Source organism: Lagopus muta, chromosome 8, assembly GCF_023343835.1.
Source record: "Lagopus muta isolate bLagMut1 chromosome 8, bLagMut1 primary, whole genome shotgun sequence".
In the NCBI taxonomy this organism is placed as follows: Eukaryota; Metazoa; Chordata; class Aves; order Galliformes; family Phasianidae; genus Lagopus; species Lagopus muta.
The window spans coordinates 7,572,753-7,588,419 of NC_064440.1; the positions used below are offsets into that span (position 1 = coordinate 7,572,753).

The following is a 15,667-nucleotide window of genomic DNA, read 5'->3' on the forward strand; positions in this document are numbered from 1 at the left end:
ACACTGGGGACAGTGGATGCTGTCTTGGTGCTGAAGTACATGGAGAGAAGCTGTTCTTATAGATGTATTTTGAACATTTCCTTTTGGCTGTTTTCAGGCTCCTGTATGTAAAGGGAAAGGCACGCAGTTCTTGAGCTCTGCTCTGGGGAAGCAATTACCCGAGGTCTGGTGTTGCACTTGGATTGTATGTTGGATCCTTGCTTTGTTGGCTTTGTCACAGAGCCTTATGTTAGATCTTTTGTTGTTTTGGTGTACATTTTTCTCCTTGATAAGGATTTGAAACAATTTTCAAACAAACAAACAAAAAACAGACTCACAGTATGCCTGAAGTCACTGTGTCCAGTTATCATTCCAGTACCTGCATGTGAAAATATTTATTTAACTAAAAGCAAAAAATAAAAGCTAAAATCAAGTTGTGTGTGTTGGGTTGTTCAGCTGTGTTGCTACCAGAGAGCACCTTATAGGCTGGTTGACTGCAGGGAATTGCTGACTCCTGTACTCAGCATCGGAGTTGGACTCAGCTTTGCTGCTGGCACTGCTTAGCATTTTGAACTAGTAAGATATCTTTTGAATGCATAATTAAATACGTGTTGTCAAAACATAATGAGATCTCCCTTGGTATTAGATTAAAAAACTAGTTGTATGCAAATGATGACCCTTGTTTTCAAGTGGGGCTGAGTTTCCAAACTCAACTTTTATCACCACTGTTGCATGTAGCTCAGCTGGATTCTTTTCTGCAGAGGTCTCATTGTTAAATCCTTGATATTTTATAGCAAGTGACATTTTAAAGCGGTCTCAGCTTCTCTATAAACTTGCAGACCTTTTCTTCTGAGCTGGGTTCTTTTACAGAAACGTGTATATTCTGAAGGTGTTTCTTATGGGAAAATACTGGCTTCTGTCAGAATTTCATATCAGTTTTTAAGTTGACTGGCAAGTGCTTATGTGTGTTCACAGACATATACCTCGTAGGCTAATGTTTCCCAGTTGGAACAGTTTATGCCTTAGCAATGGCTGAGAAGAAGGTGCTGATGGAATACAGTTATCCCAGGGGAATGGGAACAGCAGGCTGGGATTGAGCCTTTCTGCCCAGTGCCTCCAGGAACAGATATTGGGCATTTGGGGTTATTTTCCCCATCCCCATCCCATAGTGCTGATCTTGTCATGAAGTACAAGTCTTCATGTACTTTTTTATTCTGTATATTTTCTGTATTTTTTTGGAATGTTTAATCTGAAGCAGGAGTGATCTGAACATAGTGATTTTATTGTCTGTTTAGGGAATACTACGTCACCATGGTGAACTGGGTAAGCAACACCAAGGCTGTGGTGAGATGGTTAAATAGACCCCAGAATATCTCCATCCTTACAGTCTGTGAAACAACGACTGGCGCTTGCAGCAGGGTAAGTCAGATTGCTCTCTAAGTTTTCTTTTCAAGTTTTCTTCCTGCATTTTGTTTTCATATTCAGAAAAAGATTTTCAGAAATTGGTTTGCAGATGCTGTAGTTGCAAGCTGAGTGTAATTAGTCAACAGGGAGGAAATGGATGTGAGGACATTCCAAATCTGGTTAAACGATTTCATGCAATTAGCAAATTTGAGTGACGTTTTCAGAATTACTCAACTTTGTTCATTCATTAGCATCAGTGGAAACTGCAGTTGCTGAACATCATATACTATGGATATAGCTAGTACAGTAGCAAGCTTGTCTTCCTTTGGATATTTTCATGTTGCTGATCTCTGCTCTCTCCCCTTACAGATTTTCATTTTAAATCTTTCTGGCTCTCACAGTTTACATACTCTTAAGAAAACATGTAAATTTCTGATAATTCTTACCAATTCAGCAGCAAAATTAAGTAACTTCAGAAAAAAAAAAAAAGTAATACAAAAGCAACAGAGATGTTTTAGTTTTGAGAGTAAACCAAGCTGAAATACGTTTTTCTTCTTGAGTGCAGCCTCTTGACATTCTTTGACTAGGGCTTTGACTTCTTGAATTCCTGAATTCCTTCTCTCCATTTTCAGTCTTGTATCTTAAATGCAACTGGCTGTTTTCCCGTTCTGAGTCACAGTTTCTTCCTAGAACAAATTGGAAGTATAAATATTATCTGTACATGCTCATAACAGTAACAACAAAGGCTTTTGAAGAAAAAATGATTATGGGTGATTAGTGTAGGTTGGCTTTTGAGTCAAAAAGTTCTTATCAGGGTCTACTACTGAAGTCCATTGTGTCAGAGTGTTAGGGATCATTTCTGAGCTTGTTGCTTATGTGCAGTACTTTTGAATAGTGCAGGTTGCTTATCCTGACTTGTAATCTGAGAGTTAGTCCTCATTCTATGTGTTAGATTATGAAATTTGCTGGTTGGGTTGCTGCCTGGTTCCTTTATTTTTTTTTAAGAGAATTAATCACAAGTCACTGTGAGCAGTCCCTTCTGAAAGGAAAGCTTTATGTCTCCAAGATCAGTGGACTTATGTGAAGTAGGTATCCAGGGAGCCCAGGAGATAATATGGAGGAGAGGGATGGAGTGAAATTCCACTCCAAAATAAATGAAGTGCAGAGGAGAACCTTGTAGGTGAGTGAGCAGTGCAGCGAGCACAGCTTGGCCAGGGCTCAGTTTGTAACCCTGGGCAGTGCCTATGCTGGGATAAAATGATGGGTGAGCAAGAGCAATTGTGTGAAAATGCAAGCTTTCCTCATGCCATTTCATTGCAACTGTGAACCTTTAATTATTTATTTTTAGCATTTTGCACGTTCTGAAATTCCAGAAAGTACTGTATGGAGCCAGTTTTATAGCAGCCATAGAATTTCATTTTCAGGCCATGTATTTACGGATGTATTTATCTATAGCTAATAAATATTGATTACTTCAGTGTGACCGTGACAATTTACAGCGGTTGACATATATTCTATTCTATTTTTTTTCCAACACATGCATGACAACTATTTGTGAGTTTTTGCATTTGTCTGTTTTTTAAGATGGCACAATTTGAAATATGAGCATGACCATTAAAAACCACCCTTTGCATTTATTTTTTTCTTTTTGCTTAATGCCACACTGCAACCCATTGAAACAAGGGATTGTGATTTGAAAAGGTCTCTCATTTTGAGCTTGATGCTGGCTGTTTGCCTAGTATTGATGGAGGACCTAAAATATCCGCTTGTCAGATGATATCTAGAGCTAAAAACCAAATAGAACCACATGCATAAAGCATCTTGATAGCTAATCAAAAGGGATTGAAAAAGGCATTCTTTGGTCCCCAGTGGTGTTCTACCAAAAACTCAGAATAAAGAAACTGACTTTTGAATTAAATTATCATTTGTTTCAATGTAAGTGCCAAAAAAGAAATGTGACAACTGTAGCACTGTAGGAAAAAAAACCCACAAAATGGCTTAAGGCCATAAATGCTATTTCTTCTGTTACAGAAATATGAAATGCAGTCAGAACTTTGGGTTCCTAAACAGGTATGGTATAAACACCATTTCTGTCTGTCTTTATTGTCATTTTTATTTAATTGCATGATTTTGTAAGCTATTATATAATAGTTGTATAAGCTATTAAAATCCTTTTAAACTGGCTGTGTTTTAGGATCTTTTAGGGTTTTTAGAAGTGACTGTATAAACATTCAAGTAGCATCTTCTTAGGTAATTGAATTGCTGTCTCTCAGCATCTCATAAGACATTTGGCTCTTTAAGTGACTATGTCATTGGTTGAAGGAGACACAGCTTCCCATAGAGCAGTTCAAATGTTTGAGATACATGTCTGGGTTTTGGAGGCAGTGTTTCCTTCAGTTTTTGATCTCTCTTCATCCAGTAACTCCATTCATCAAGCTCAAGTATTAGAAGTCATATGGGTTATAATTGGAAAGAATAAGAGTAATATTTTTAAATTCATGCCCAGAACAATATGTTGAACTAAATATGTCAGCAAATGATTTCGTTTGCATAGCTTCTGAAAAGCCATCCATCCAATCAATGTATGAAACACAATCTATGTCAGGCTTCATTTTGCAGTGTGAAAATGTGAAATCATTTTAAACATCTGTGCTTATATAGCAAGCAGTTGTCCTTTATTACTTCTGTGTAAAGTTAGCCATGGAGAAATGATGTCACATCAGCCAACAAATTATGGTAAAACCATGATTAAGAATATTATTTAAATGTGTCTATTTTTATGTATAATTTTATTAAAACTAATGAGTCCTAAATAAGTACTCACTACAGTACTAAAGTTTTTCTGCATCCAGGCTATGGGAATATTTTTTCTCCTGATCAGAAGTAGGACTTATTTCTGTCATTAATTGCACGTCTGTAAAGAAACGTATCCTGGAAAATCCCACTGCAGTAGAGATGAGACTATCAGACCTTTCCACAATGAGGAACAGTTTTGCAAGGACTGTACTTATGCTTCAGGACAAGATTGCATAATGATAACTACCTGCAGGAACTACAGTGTTTTAAATCTAAGGGTATTTCTCCATTTGTTTTCATGGCAACTACAGAAAGCAAACTGACATGAAACCTAAGGTTTCTTCTGAGGCTTTGTGAAGTGAAAAGGAAAGCATGAGAAGCTAACATAATCTCACACTTACAGAATGAAGAACCTGTTTTCTCCAGGGATGGCACTAAGTTCTTCATGACTGTCCCTGTGAAACAAGGAGGCCGGGGTGAATTTCACCACATAGCCATGTTTATTGTTCAGGTAAATTTTTTGTCTCCCATTGGTTGTCTAGGATTGAGAATGTTTTTTGAAGGTAGGTGGTCATTTATTCTGTCATTTATCTGTCTCACGAAATAAGTGATGCTTTCTCTTTCTTTACTGTTATGTGCTATGGTAGCATGTAGGATTTGCATTTGAGAGGTGTTTCCAAAGTACACTCTTTGGAATGTTTCCTGTTTCTTTCTGCCTCATTAAATGCACTGTAAATATGTATGTACCATTTAAAATTTCGATTCAGAATGTTTAGAATTCTAGGTGTGTATACAACAAGAAAGGGAAGTAATAGCAAAAACTTAAAATATTGTAAAAATTAGTACCCAGTTATTACCCACTGCAACATTTTCCAGTTGCTTCCATTTCCCAGGGACATTGCTTTCCAAAGAAGAATCTGAAAGAAGATACATTCCTGCTGTGACTTTGAAGGTCACCAGTAAGAAGCTGTGATCACCTAGGAAATTATGCCCTGGAACAGAACATTCCAAGGCTTCTATTTAAATCCCCAGAGCATTAATGTAGGTACTTTAGCAGAGCCATATGACGTAGGAGGGATTATCAAGCCACCCAAACTATCAGAATAACAGACTTGGCACCAGATGACTCTGTTATCTTCCTTTATGACAGTGTTCTGGTATGAACATTGAGTCTGAAATGTTCGCAGTGTACTGCAGACAGCATAGAAACAAAAGAGCCTTCATGAAATTTTAACTTGAAGAAGTGAGAAGATATTTGGTCACTGGAGTATATGTATGTAGGAAGAATCAGAGAAGAAAAAAGGAATCAGAGACTTGACAAATACCGTCTTCTAAAGAATACAATAGCTCAGATGAGAACCTAGTAAAGAGGTATTAACGGAATAACCACACAAAAGTTCACATCGGAAGAAAAAATCTGTTAGTCAATGATATTTTGGTTCCTTTCCCAATATTGTGAAGAAATATCTTCAAAATACAAGAAATAATAGTGAAATAGATCTGAAAATTAACTTGCAGAATTCCCAAGGATGTTACTGATACAATCAAATTTGGTTTAAACCTACAGGTCTTGATGTTTTTATTACTATGGAAACTTGATCTGTGTTTAAAAAAAAAGTTTAAAAAGTTAAGCCATTCCTATTCAATCAGATAATTTAAATATCTACATGCATTTAAATACAGCTTTTAACACCTCCACAATTATTCTAATGTCAAGTTATGATTAGGAGCTTAGTATTCTGTCACTGTTGGGCAGAATTAGAGTTTTGGCTACTGTAGAGCTCCAAAAATAAAATAAAACTTAATTTTTGCCTGCCATTGACAAGAATAAACGTGTCTAAATCATGCAAGCTATGACAAATTTGTGTTTAAATATATAGCTGCTCCCCGGAAGAAAAGGAAATGCAGTATCTCATGTAGTAACCATTAGTCATCAATGAACAACATTCTGAGTGGTAATGGAGCTGTTACAGAGCAGTGAAGGACTGGAAATGTGTTTATATGATGTGCTTTACACACTGCATTAATCTGATTGTCCATTATTTCTAAAGCAAACACGGAGGCATAAAAATTGTATTAACCATTGCACATAAAGTCTGTTGTCCCATCAGATGTTTGTCACACCTTGTGAGAGCCACAGTGGCATGACAGGTGCCATGAAGAATGTAAAGCAGCTGCCAGATGATTGTGCTTTCATCATGTTGGAGCTCAGTTCAAGTTAGAGTTTGTCGTATTTCACTATACTACTCAGTGTAGATAGCAGCTCATGAACAGAAATCAGCCAAATTTAAAGTATAGGCTTCAGGAAGTTTAAATGATTTTACAGACCAAACATGAGCATACAGTGACAAAGCGAATTTTAATGGCTTGCTTTAGTTTCATTTAATCGTGGGTCTATTTGTCAGTCTTCAGCAGAATAGTAACAAATGATGATTTTTCTTGGGCTGCATTTCTTTGTACTTCAGAAATGCATGTGTCAATGATATAATCCAAGCGGGTTAGCAGAAGCGTCTAATTAAGTCTTCTTGCAGAGGGAGGTTACTGTTTGAAAGGTTACTGTCTATCATAGATTATTTACAGTCTGAATGCAGAGGGCTAGATATGTGTCTTATTGTATTCAAATGCTTTTGGTAACTTATGAAATATTTAAAAGAAACTAATCTCAAAATGGGATTGAATCATAGGTCATGCATCTAGAAATTTCTTACTTGGGGTTTTGCAACTTTAGAAAGTTCTTTTTCCAACCACAGAAGAAGTATTATAGAGAAATTTTAATGGATCAAGGCGAAAACTTCCTGCAGGCTTCATAAATTATGCATTATGGCCATAACCTTGAAAGGTGACCGTGTTTATTAATGCTTGGCCAGGGTTTTTATTGCTGTTTCTTGTTAGATTTTGTGATCTCAGTATGAAAATATCTCTTTCAGTAGTTGCAGTTCCCATCTCTCCAGAAAGGAAAAAGTTGTTTGTAGAAAACCTGTAGAAAACTGATTTGTGTATTTTCTGGAGACATCAGTGAATAGCAGAACCTTTCTGAATAAGGGAGCCAGCATCTTAAACATCTGTACAGCACCTAGCACAGCATTCCAATTTCAGTTGGTGTTTGCAAGTCTTTTTGTAGTGTTAGCAGACTATTCCTTCCTTGTGGATCTGTTCAAAAAGAGATCAGTTCCAAGGAACGCATTTTTGTCTTGCCAGTACCAATTGTGTCTCATAATTGAATATGAAAATAGGACATTTTACATCCAGGCTAATCATCGTCATCTCTGAGCTGTGCCACTGTAAAGGAAAAAAAAACAAAACAAAACTAAGAGAAGTAAAATATGTACAGAGATAAGATTCTTAGCTTGAAATATAGGAATTCTCAAATGTGTTGGCATATGGACAACTGAAAGAAACATCTGGTGGAATCTGAGATAATACTGACTTTGAAAACTTTATATACAGGAAAGAAAGATTACTTAAAGATTCAACCTGTAATAACATGAGCCTACAGTGACAAAGCAAATCTTAATGGCTTGCTTTAGATTCACCTAATCATGGGTCTATTTGTCAGCTTCCAAAAGAACAGTTTTTGTGAGTTAAAGACATTATGTTGAATGTTGAAGATTTGACAGCTGTAATTGGTAATGAGATGCACAAACAATCCTGCTAGGTAAAGAGAAATGTAACAAGATGAAAATTAATATTTTTCATCTCTCTCCAGGCTAAAAGTGAGCAGATCACTGTGAGACACCTGACATCGGGAAACTGGGAAGTTATCAGAATACTGGCATATGATGAAAATACTCAAAACATGTAAGCACTACTCTCTTTATTTTTGCAAATATCTGAGCTATTAAAGTGGAATCCACTTAACCGGAAATAATGTATCTGAAATTAAGCATCAATATTTCTTTCATAACTTAATCATAACTTCTACGCCACTGAGTGCATAAAATGCCACTGTAAGACAATTTATCTGCCAGTGTATTGTTCTGTTTTTATGCACAGAGAAAAGGAATGTATAATGACATGAGTTGACTCATTGTGGTTTAAGAAAACACCACACAACACAGCAGTGATAACATTTTTTTGGCCTTTTCTTGGATTCTAGAAGAGCAAGTCACAGTAAATGTTCAGTACTTGATAAAACCCAAGATATTTTAGTTTTTCAGCTCACTTAGCTACTATCTGAAGCCTGAACTTCAATGATTTGATTTTAAACTCCAAAATGCCAATCAAATCATCCAGCCCCCAGATTTTGACCCAGGAAACAGATCTTCCTGAAGCCCCTCTTGGCATTACAATGGGAATAAGCACCACATAACTGGTGATTTCTGCTAGCAGAGAAGAACTGATGCAAAACATTTCAAGGTTCCAGTTGACTTCAGTGGATCTTAGTTAGCTTTCCGATGTATCTGCACATGGCAAAATAAATCAATACATAAATGAAAATCATGTGTCAAATCCTGATTTTCTTTGAAGTAAATCATACTTCAGCAAGGACTTTTTTTGCACCTGCAACATCTCTGGAGTCAGAGAAATACCTTTTTTGGCCAATATGGATTTTATTTATTTTTTATGGATTTAAGAGCTGTAGGTGTAGAGAATGTCACGATTCTTCTCCAGGGCTCAGCAGAATAAATGAGGTCAGGATGCAGCCAGCTTGCAGAGAAGTGGCAGACTGCATATGTGCTGTCTCAGCCACTTGAGAGGAATTCCATACCTTCCAACCTTGCAAACAGAAACTTTGCGAGATGTCATCTGGAGCACACCAAGAACTTGCCTTGTTACTATGTCAGCAGCTCTACTAATCCTTTTTCCACCCATGTAACCTTGCTGTAAAAATTCCCTAAGGTCTCTAGACAGAAGAAAGAGTTGGTCAACAGCTCAAAAACGTTTTCAGGTATCAGAACATCTATTGTATTCTACGATATAATTTCAGTATGACCTTTTTTTTGCTCTTTGGATTTATATTGGAAATTCCTGAAGTGAAGGAAGAACTTGTTCTGTATTTATAATATGCAGAAAGGGATCCTAGTGGCAACTGAAGCTCCTGGACGTTACAGAAATTGAGCAAAACCAGTAAATGTTATGCTTATCACTATTTAACTGTGAAATCATATAGCATTTGTAATAAGTATTCTTCATAACAGGTTTCAAATAAGTCTTGGGAATTGCTAATTTAAAAAAATGTGCTTTATGATGTCCTGCCCCAGTCAGACAGTTTACCAAACTGAGTTTAACTTTGTTCATCTTTTGGATGCAGTTATTTCTTAAGCACTGAAGAGTCCCCAAGAGGAAGACAGCTGCATAGGTAAGGAGTACACATGGTCTGTGTTAATAGCATCTTCATCCCAAGCCATGAATGTTAAGATGACATTATGTGAACTTAATTGTTGCTGTATATTATATTATTTTATATTATTTATATTATGTATATATTACGAACTGTAAGAAGGAAAGAATCCCAATTTTTTGAAATTAAAAAAGCCAACAGAATTTTGTGTTAAAAAAGAGAAAAAATGTATTTGTACACAAAATATTTTTACAGTTATCTTTACTAGCCCTATAAGAGCACTGAAAATGCTATGCATAAAGCAAGAATGTAATACATGTGTTTGTAAAAATAGTGAAAATCTTCCAAATACAGATCATGTTTGTTAGACTCCAGTCATGCAATTTAAATTGTGTGGCCGAAGAACATCCTTCTTACACAAACCACAGTGCTTAGGTCTGAAGTTAATAATCGATTTCATGGTGTCCTTCAAATGTTTTTACCCCAGGGCACTGCTATTGAAATCCCTGCTTTGGGCAGATTTTGGATTCTATCCACATTACCCGGTTTGAAGAACAATGCACTCTGTTCTCTGTGAACAGTTTGCACCAGACACAAAATAAGATAGTGATAGTTTGGCAAAATAAATTCTATCACTCTGGTGAGCTGATTCTGTGTTTCTTGTATTTTATTCCAATGGAAAATGTTTCTGATATTTTTCCCCAGTGTGTCAACAGTGGGATCATTGAATCGACAGTGCCTCTCATGTAACTTCTTGAAAGACCAGTGCACATACTTCAGTGCAAAATTTAGCCCCAGGAACAGGCATTTTTTACTGCACTGTGAAGGTAAGTCAAATGCATAGTTTGTAATAGTACTGTGTTTGCTTTGAATTAATGTATACCCATAAGAAATTCATTAGGCTGGAGTCTAACTTGTAGCACATTAAAGGATTATTCAAAATTCTGTACCGGGCTCCTTGAAAGACACTGAGTAAAGATGTTCTGTGTAAAAGCTAAATTAGCACATGACATCTGAAAGCTGCTTCAGTCCTAGCCCTTCAGTTTTACAAAATCACACTGTCTTTCAAATTCAGCCTCATTGAAAATCCTTTACAGCAAAGGATGGGATTTTATAATGGTGATACTGTAGTTCATAACAATGAGTGGAGTAATTTACTTAATTATATCATGCTTGGGGATTGATCTTGCACAACTATACCTAGTTACAAAATGAAGACTTTTAACTTTTTATTGCTAGGTGCATTCCAGTAGCACTAAATGGCACCAGTTGGTTCAGAGTTGGTATATACAAACAGAAAACTAGAACTAACACTCAGGAAATAGTACAGATAAATAAATGATTGTAGGAACAGGTTTACAAAAGCATGTAAAAATCAGGAATAAAATTTATATCTTGGCTTATCAACCTTGAAACTTGCAATATTTTATAAGCAGTGCTCTCCTAACATTTTTGCTCAACATCAGATTGAAAATAGTAGAACACAAGTCTGAAACACGACTGGCTCATTCTATTTACGTGCATTTTTTCTACTTCTTTTGCGACTGCAGATTGTTTTACACAAAAATAAAATCTGCCAGCTTGAGAATTGAATCTACTCAAACAAACAGTGAATATAAATTGGCTAAAATAAGTTGGTTTTTTTTATTTTATTTTTATTTTTATTTTTTTTTTGTGTGTGTGTGTGTGTGTGGAACTGTACCTATAATACATCACTAATTAGAAAAATGAATATACCACCTCTATGGTTTCTACACGGATAAAGCTGCAGCAGAAGTTACGGAGATAATCCCAAGGCCCAGTATGGAGCTCCTCATTATTTAGGCAGAGTTCTTCCTTGTGCTTGACATTGTCTCTATGGGGGAAATCTCAGATTCCTGCAAGAAGGAACACTGGTAAACTGGAAGAGATATTTGCTTTGAATCAGGAAGTACGCTATGGCCTAGAAACATGACTTCTTGTTATTTTGTTAGCAGAATATACTTAGCCTGTTGTTTTTTTTTTTCCTTTGGTATAAAACTGTGGATGCCAATAGGAGCTTGCACATAAAGTTGCTCATAAGCTTTTGATTTTCAGTGAATTTGGAGATTCTAGTTCTCTGCTTGAGTTTGTAAGATTGCAGATCACCCTCTCAGGATTAAACCTTCACTTCAATGAGTAGGCTGCTCTACACTGAAGGTGGCAGCATGGTAGCAGCATGGCCCCAAAGTATTGTCACAGGTCTGGAAAATGCCTATGATGGCATGGATCTCTGACAGTATCTGACAGTTGACAGCAACATTAGCGCAGAGTTGCTTGCAAGTGCCCAAGTAAACTACTTTCAAAAGAAAGTGATGCCATATCTGTGTGCATCCACACTCATTTTCCAACAACGAAAAGCCTGAGTTGCTACAAAGTCAGGTGTCACCCAGTGACTTGAAAATCCATGGGGATCTCTGATCTGGTTTGATCTATGAAAGTTTCTTCCACCTTCTGTTTTCTTAATAAGCATCTTTATAAGGTCATTTTTTCTTTTTAATTACTCTCAGCCAGACCTGTCTCAGTTATACCAGCTGTATCCATCTCCAGAAGGTCTCCAGAGACCTCCCTGAGTGATGTGTTCATTTTTAATCTGGTAGGAGGACCAGCTCCACAGCTCTCAGTCTTGGCAAGCATCACTTATACCTTTTCTTCTACAGTGCTTGTGGACATTTCCTTTAGCACTTCATAAACACTAGCAGATGTTACTCTCTCCACTCAGATAAGTTAGGGAGTAATTAGAATTAGAGATTAATTGTTTTTTTCCCCTTTTTATTCAGCAGAGAGTAAGATGTGTTTAGCGTCAGCTAGAGGAGACCGATGGCAAAACCAGGAATGTGCTTAGTTCAGATGAGCTGTGATACGATGCCTGTAGCACAAGTCTTTCTCCTTTCTGACTGGTTGTTAATGTACTTTAATGTCGTTTTTTCTAAATCTGATGTTACCCTTATTTTTTAGAACAGTAAATAGAGATAGCCTTGAAAGTGCCAGTGCTTTTCCCTCAAAATAAATAAATAAATAAATAAATAAATAAATAAATAAAAATTTAAAAAAGCTCAAAAAACTAAGAAGGGGGAATTGAAGAAATTCTCCTCTTGAAGAGCTAAGGAAGAAAGCTTTGATTGCCAGCAGTATACCTGCAAGATTTTTGTCAATGTTCTTCCTGAATGAAGATAATGAAATTGGTAACATCTTCAGTGGAAGCTTTCTGAGGCTGTGAGTGGCATCATACCATTTATTACAGGTACTTAAGTTTCCCTAGGCTTGTGCCACAATTGAAAGAAACAACTTCCTGAGGATGACTCAAAATGTGTGACTTAGTCTCTGAATTGCTCACAAAGTGAATACTTTTTTTCTCCAAGGAATATATAGGGAGTCTCAGCTCCTAGCTGAGTCCATACTTTCATTTGCCACAAGGTCCATAGGGATCTCATCCTTCCTAGCCCAATAGTGACTACCTGTGTCACTGTTTGACAGAATTTGAGCAATTTGAGCACTTGTCTTATTGAGATAAATCTAAGTTTTGTGTGCACAAATTCTGTTTTTGGGAGGGGTGTCAAGTGGGACAATTCATTTACTGTGAGGTAAGATTAGATTACGTTACATTAGATATACCATGTTATTGGTGCTATTAAAGAGCTCAAATGCTCAAGAGTTTCTTGAGCAGAGAATTAAATGAAATATGTGATAATTTTTCAACACTTCTGTAGCTTTTCCATAGAGAATAGAAGTGGATATTATCATTAATTCATTTTCTTCTCAATCTAATGTTACAGCTTCTGAATGTCAAACTGAGCGTCTTCTAGCTTTCTCTAGCTTTTGAACTCTTCACTTGTTGTTAAAACGTGGAGATGAATATATGAAAAATTGCTTTTAGATGAGGGAGCTAAACTGCTTGCTTATGAGATGGAATGCAGTTTCAGTTTGGCACTGTTGGTCTTGTAATCTTCCTCACGTCTTTCCCAAGAGACAGTGGTGAAATTATTGCTGCATTTGAAGTGAAGCATTTGTGTGGGGATTACAGCATCTGGCCTTACAAGGTTACTATTTTTTCATTCTGTGTTATTTACTGAAATACTGAGTAGTAGGTGCCCTATACTTCCTCTGTTTTTCTTCTGTCTTCAAAACAGGGCCAGGTGTTCCAGTTGTTAGCGTGCACAGTACCAGTGACACTGGAAGTGAGTATTCCCCATGGAATGGGTGAATTTTATTATTGTCTTTGATTTGGAGAGTGTGGAAGAGGGGGGAATAAAAGAAAACTAACATATGTGCCATTCATAGAAAGTTCTACTAACTGCCTGTTAGTGATATCCACGTCTGTAAATGATACGGTGAAAGGGTAATAAAATGACTACAACTTTTCCAGGCTTTTTGGATATGTTTTATGCTAAGTGCATATCTTTTATCTTCTGTTTACACCTGTGTTAATTAGATGGCAAATTGCTCTTCATCCCTTTCACTTGCTATGTAAATTATACTGCCATTACAATAGACCTCCTGTATTTTCCCAGATGTTTTCTAAAGGTTATAATCCAGTTATCTTGAAGTAAAGTGCAAACCTTGGAGGATGGATCATAAAATCTGACCTACATACAGCGAACTTAGACCCGTTCTCACATTTTTCAGATCAGAGCAACTTCAGTGACATTTTCAGTGTTGTTAGCAAGTCCAAAAATAAGGCCTTTATAGGAAGGTATTCAATGCCTCTGAATTCTGAAATTTTACTCTTTACTTTATGTATGTTGACAGCAAATCTATAGCCAGGTATTTTCTGATTGTTTGAGGTGCACTGTAGTATAAAACTGTCCCTGAGCTGTAGAATTGGCCTCATGAGATCTTCCTCTAGTGTAGTACAGGTAACCGCACTACCTCCCTACTTCCAATTCCACTGTGGTTTCACATAGCATGAAGATGTGGATCAAAGGAAGAGGAAGATCTTTGCATTTGAAATTAGACCAATCATTACCTGTCCTGATTTCATACAACAGTTCATATCCAGAATTTTTCCCAGAATCCAAGAATTTTGTATTCTGCTTTTCTGCATTCTTTTTGACCTAAGCGAGCTGCTGTTAAACTGCAACAGGAGACCTGATCATGCATTTTGAATTAGCATACTGATCAATAGTATCATGCTATCAAGTGTTCATCTGTCCTTTGTCTTCTTTTTTTCTTAATGTCACTGTTGATAGTATTTGTTAATCTCAATGCCTTATCACACTAAAGTGGAGGAGTTTTATCCAATTGATTAAGAGGTAGATACTGGTAAAGTAGAATCCGTTGACTTCTGTAGAGCTTCTGAGTTCACTGAAGGTACATTTTGACTCTTTATTATTTGTATCTAAAATACTATTGATAGTGAATCATTGTAAGAGATTTATGTAGAGCATCTTAAAGCAAAATAAAGCAAGTTAGAATAGAGGCCAGTTGTTTGCTGTAGCAGCAAGAAACCAAATAATAAGACAGATAATTTATCTATAATATTTCAGTGCAAGATTAGATTATCCTCTTCAATTAATAAAACAATAATTATGGATTACTTCAATTATTTCATCCTGAGAGTATAATTACACCATTTTGGTTGACTGCCCAGAAAAGACATGCTCCTTAAGTCCAAAAAAGGACTGAAGTGGAGGGTTTATTATTTAATTTTTTTAAAATCACACTTTGGAATCAGAATTGTTAATTTGAATAAAAAGAAGAAAAGAGGGGAAAAACTAATTAATCTTCCATATGCAAAATGATTGTTTCAAATCTATTTGCAGCTTTAAACAAAACAGAAGTCTTGTTCTTAGCTGAAAAGCAGAAGACAGATAAGGACGTGCAGTGGTCAAGTAGAGCTGTAATGGTGAAATATTGACGTGTAATATGTAATCTGAAAAAACAGGATATAGGATATTGCCCAGCAGACTGGTTTTTCTCTTCTAATAACTACTGTTGATATTGTTAAGGATTCTGGCATTCATGTAGTTTATCAGCAATTTCACTATTAGTGTTCAACAAGGCAAAGCCTGCTGGAGTCAGAAAAGCAAATAGATGTATATGTTTTGAATGAAGCTAGTTGCTCTCAAATTGCAAAGCAGTTCCAATATAAAAAAGTAGTTAAAGAAAGAGATCAATGAGAGGAGTTATCAATGCACATTTGTCTTTAATTTCTTTTTTAATCCCAATTTCTATATGATATGATGACTC

At 36.3% G+C, this 15,667-nt stretch overlaps 1 protein-coding gene across 8 annotated transcripts in view; it reads left to right on the plus strand.

Moving 5' to 3' along the window:
• DPP10 (dipeptidyl peptidase like 10) overlaps positions 1 to 15,667 on the plus strand; it is a 355,631-nt gene that overhangs the window by 321,714 nt on the left and 18,250 nt on the right. For all 8 annotated transcript variants that reach the window (XR_007378432.1, XR_007378431.1, XM_048952390.1 and 5 more), the window contains exons 11-17: positions 1,275 to 1,398; positions 3,415 to 3,453; positions 4,583 to 4,690; positions 7,886 to 7,977; positions 9,431 to 9,478; positions 10,166 to 10,287; positions 13,609 to 13,656. Coding sequence is in view for 6 of the 8 variants with exons in the window: in XM_048952390.1 (XP_048808347.1) it covers positions 1,275 to 1,398; positions 3,415 to 3,453; positions 4,583 to 4,690; positions 7,886 to 7,977; positions 9,431 to 9,478; positions 10,166 to 10,287; positions 13,609 to 13,656 (581 nt within the window). In the remaining 2 variants the exon portion in view is untranslated. The remainder of the gene's footprint in view (positions 1 to 1,274; positions 1,399 to 3,414; positions 3,454 to 4,582; positions 4,691 to 7,885; positions 7,978 to 9,430; positions 9,479 to 10,165; positions 10,288 to 13,608; positions 13,657 to 15,667) is intronic.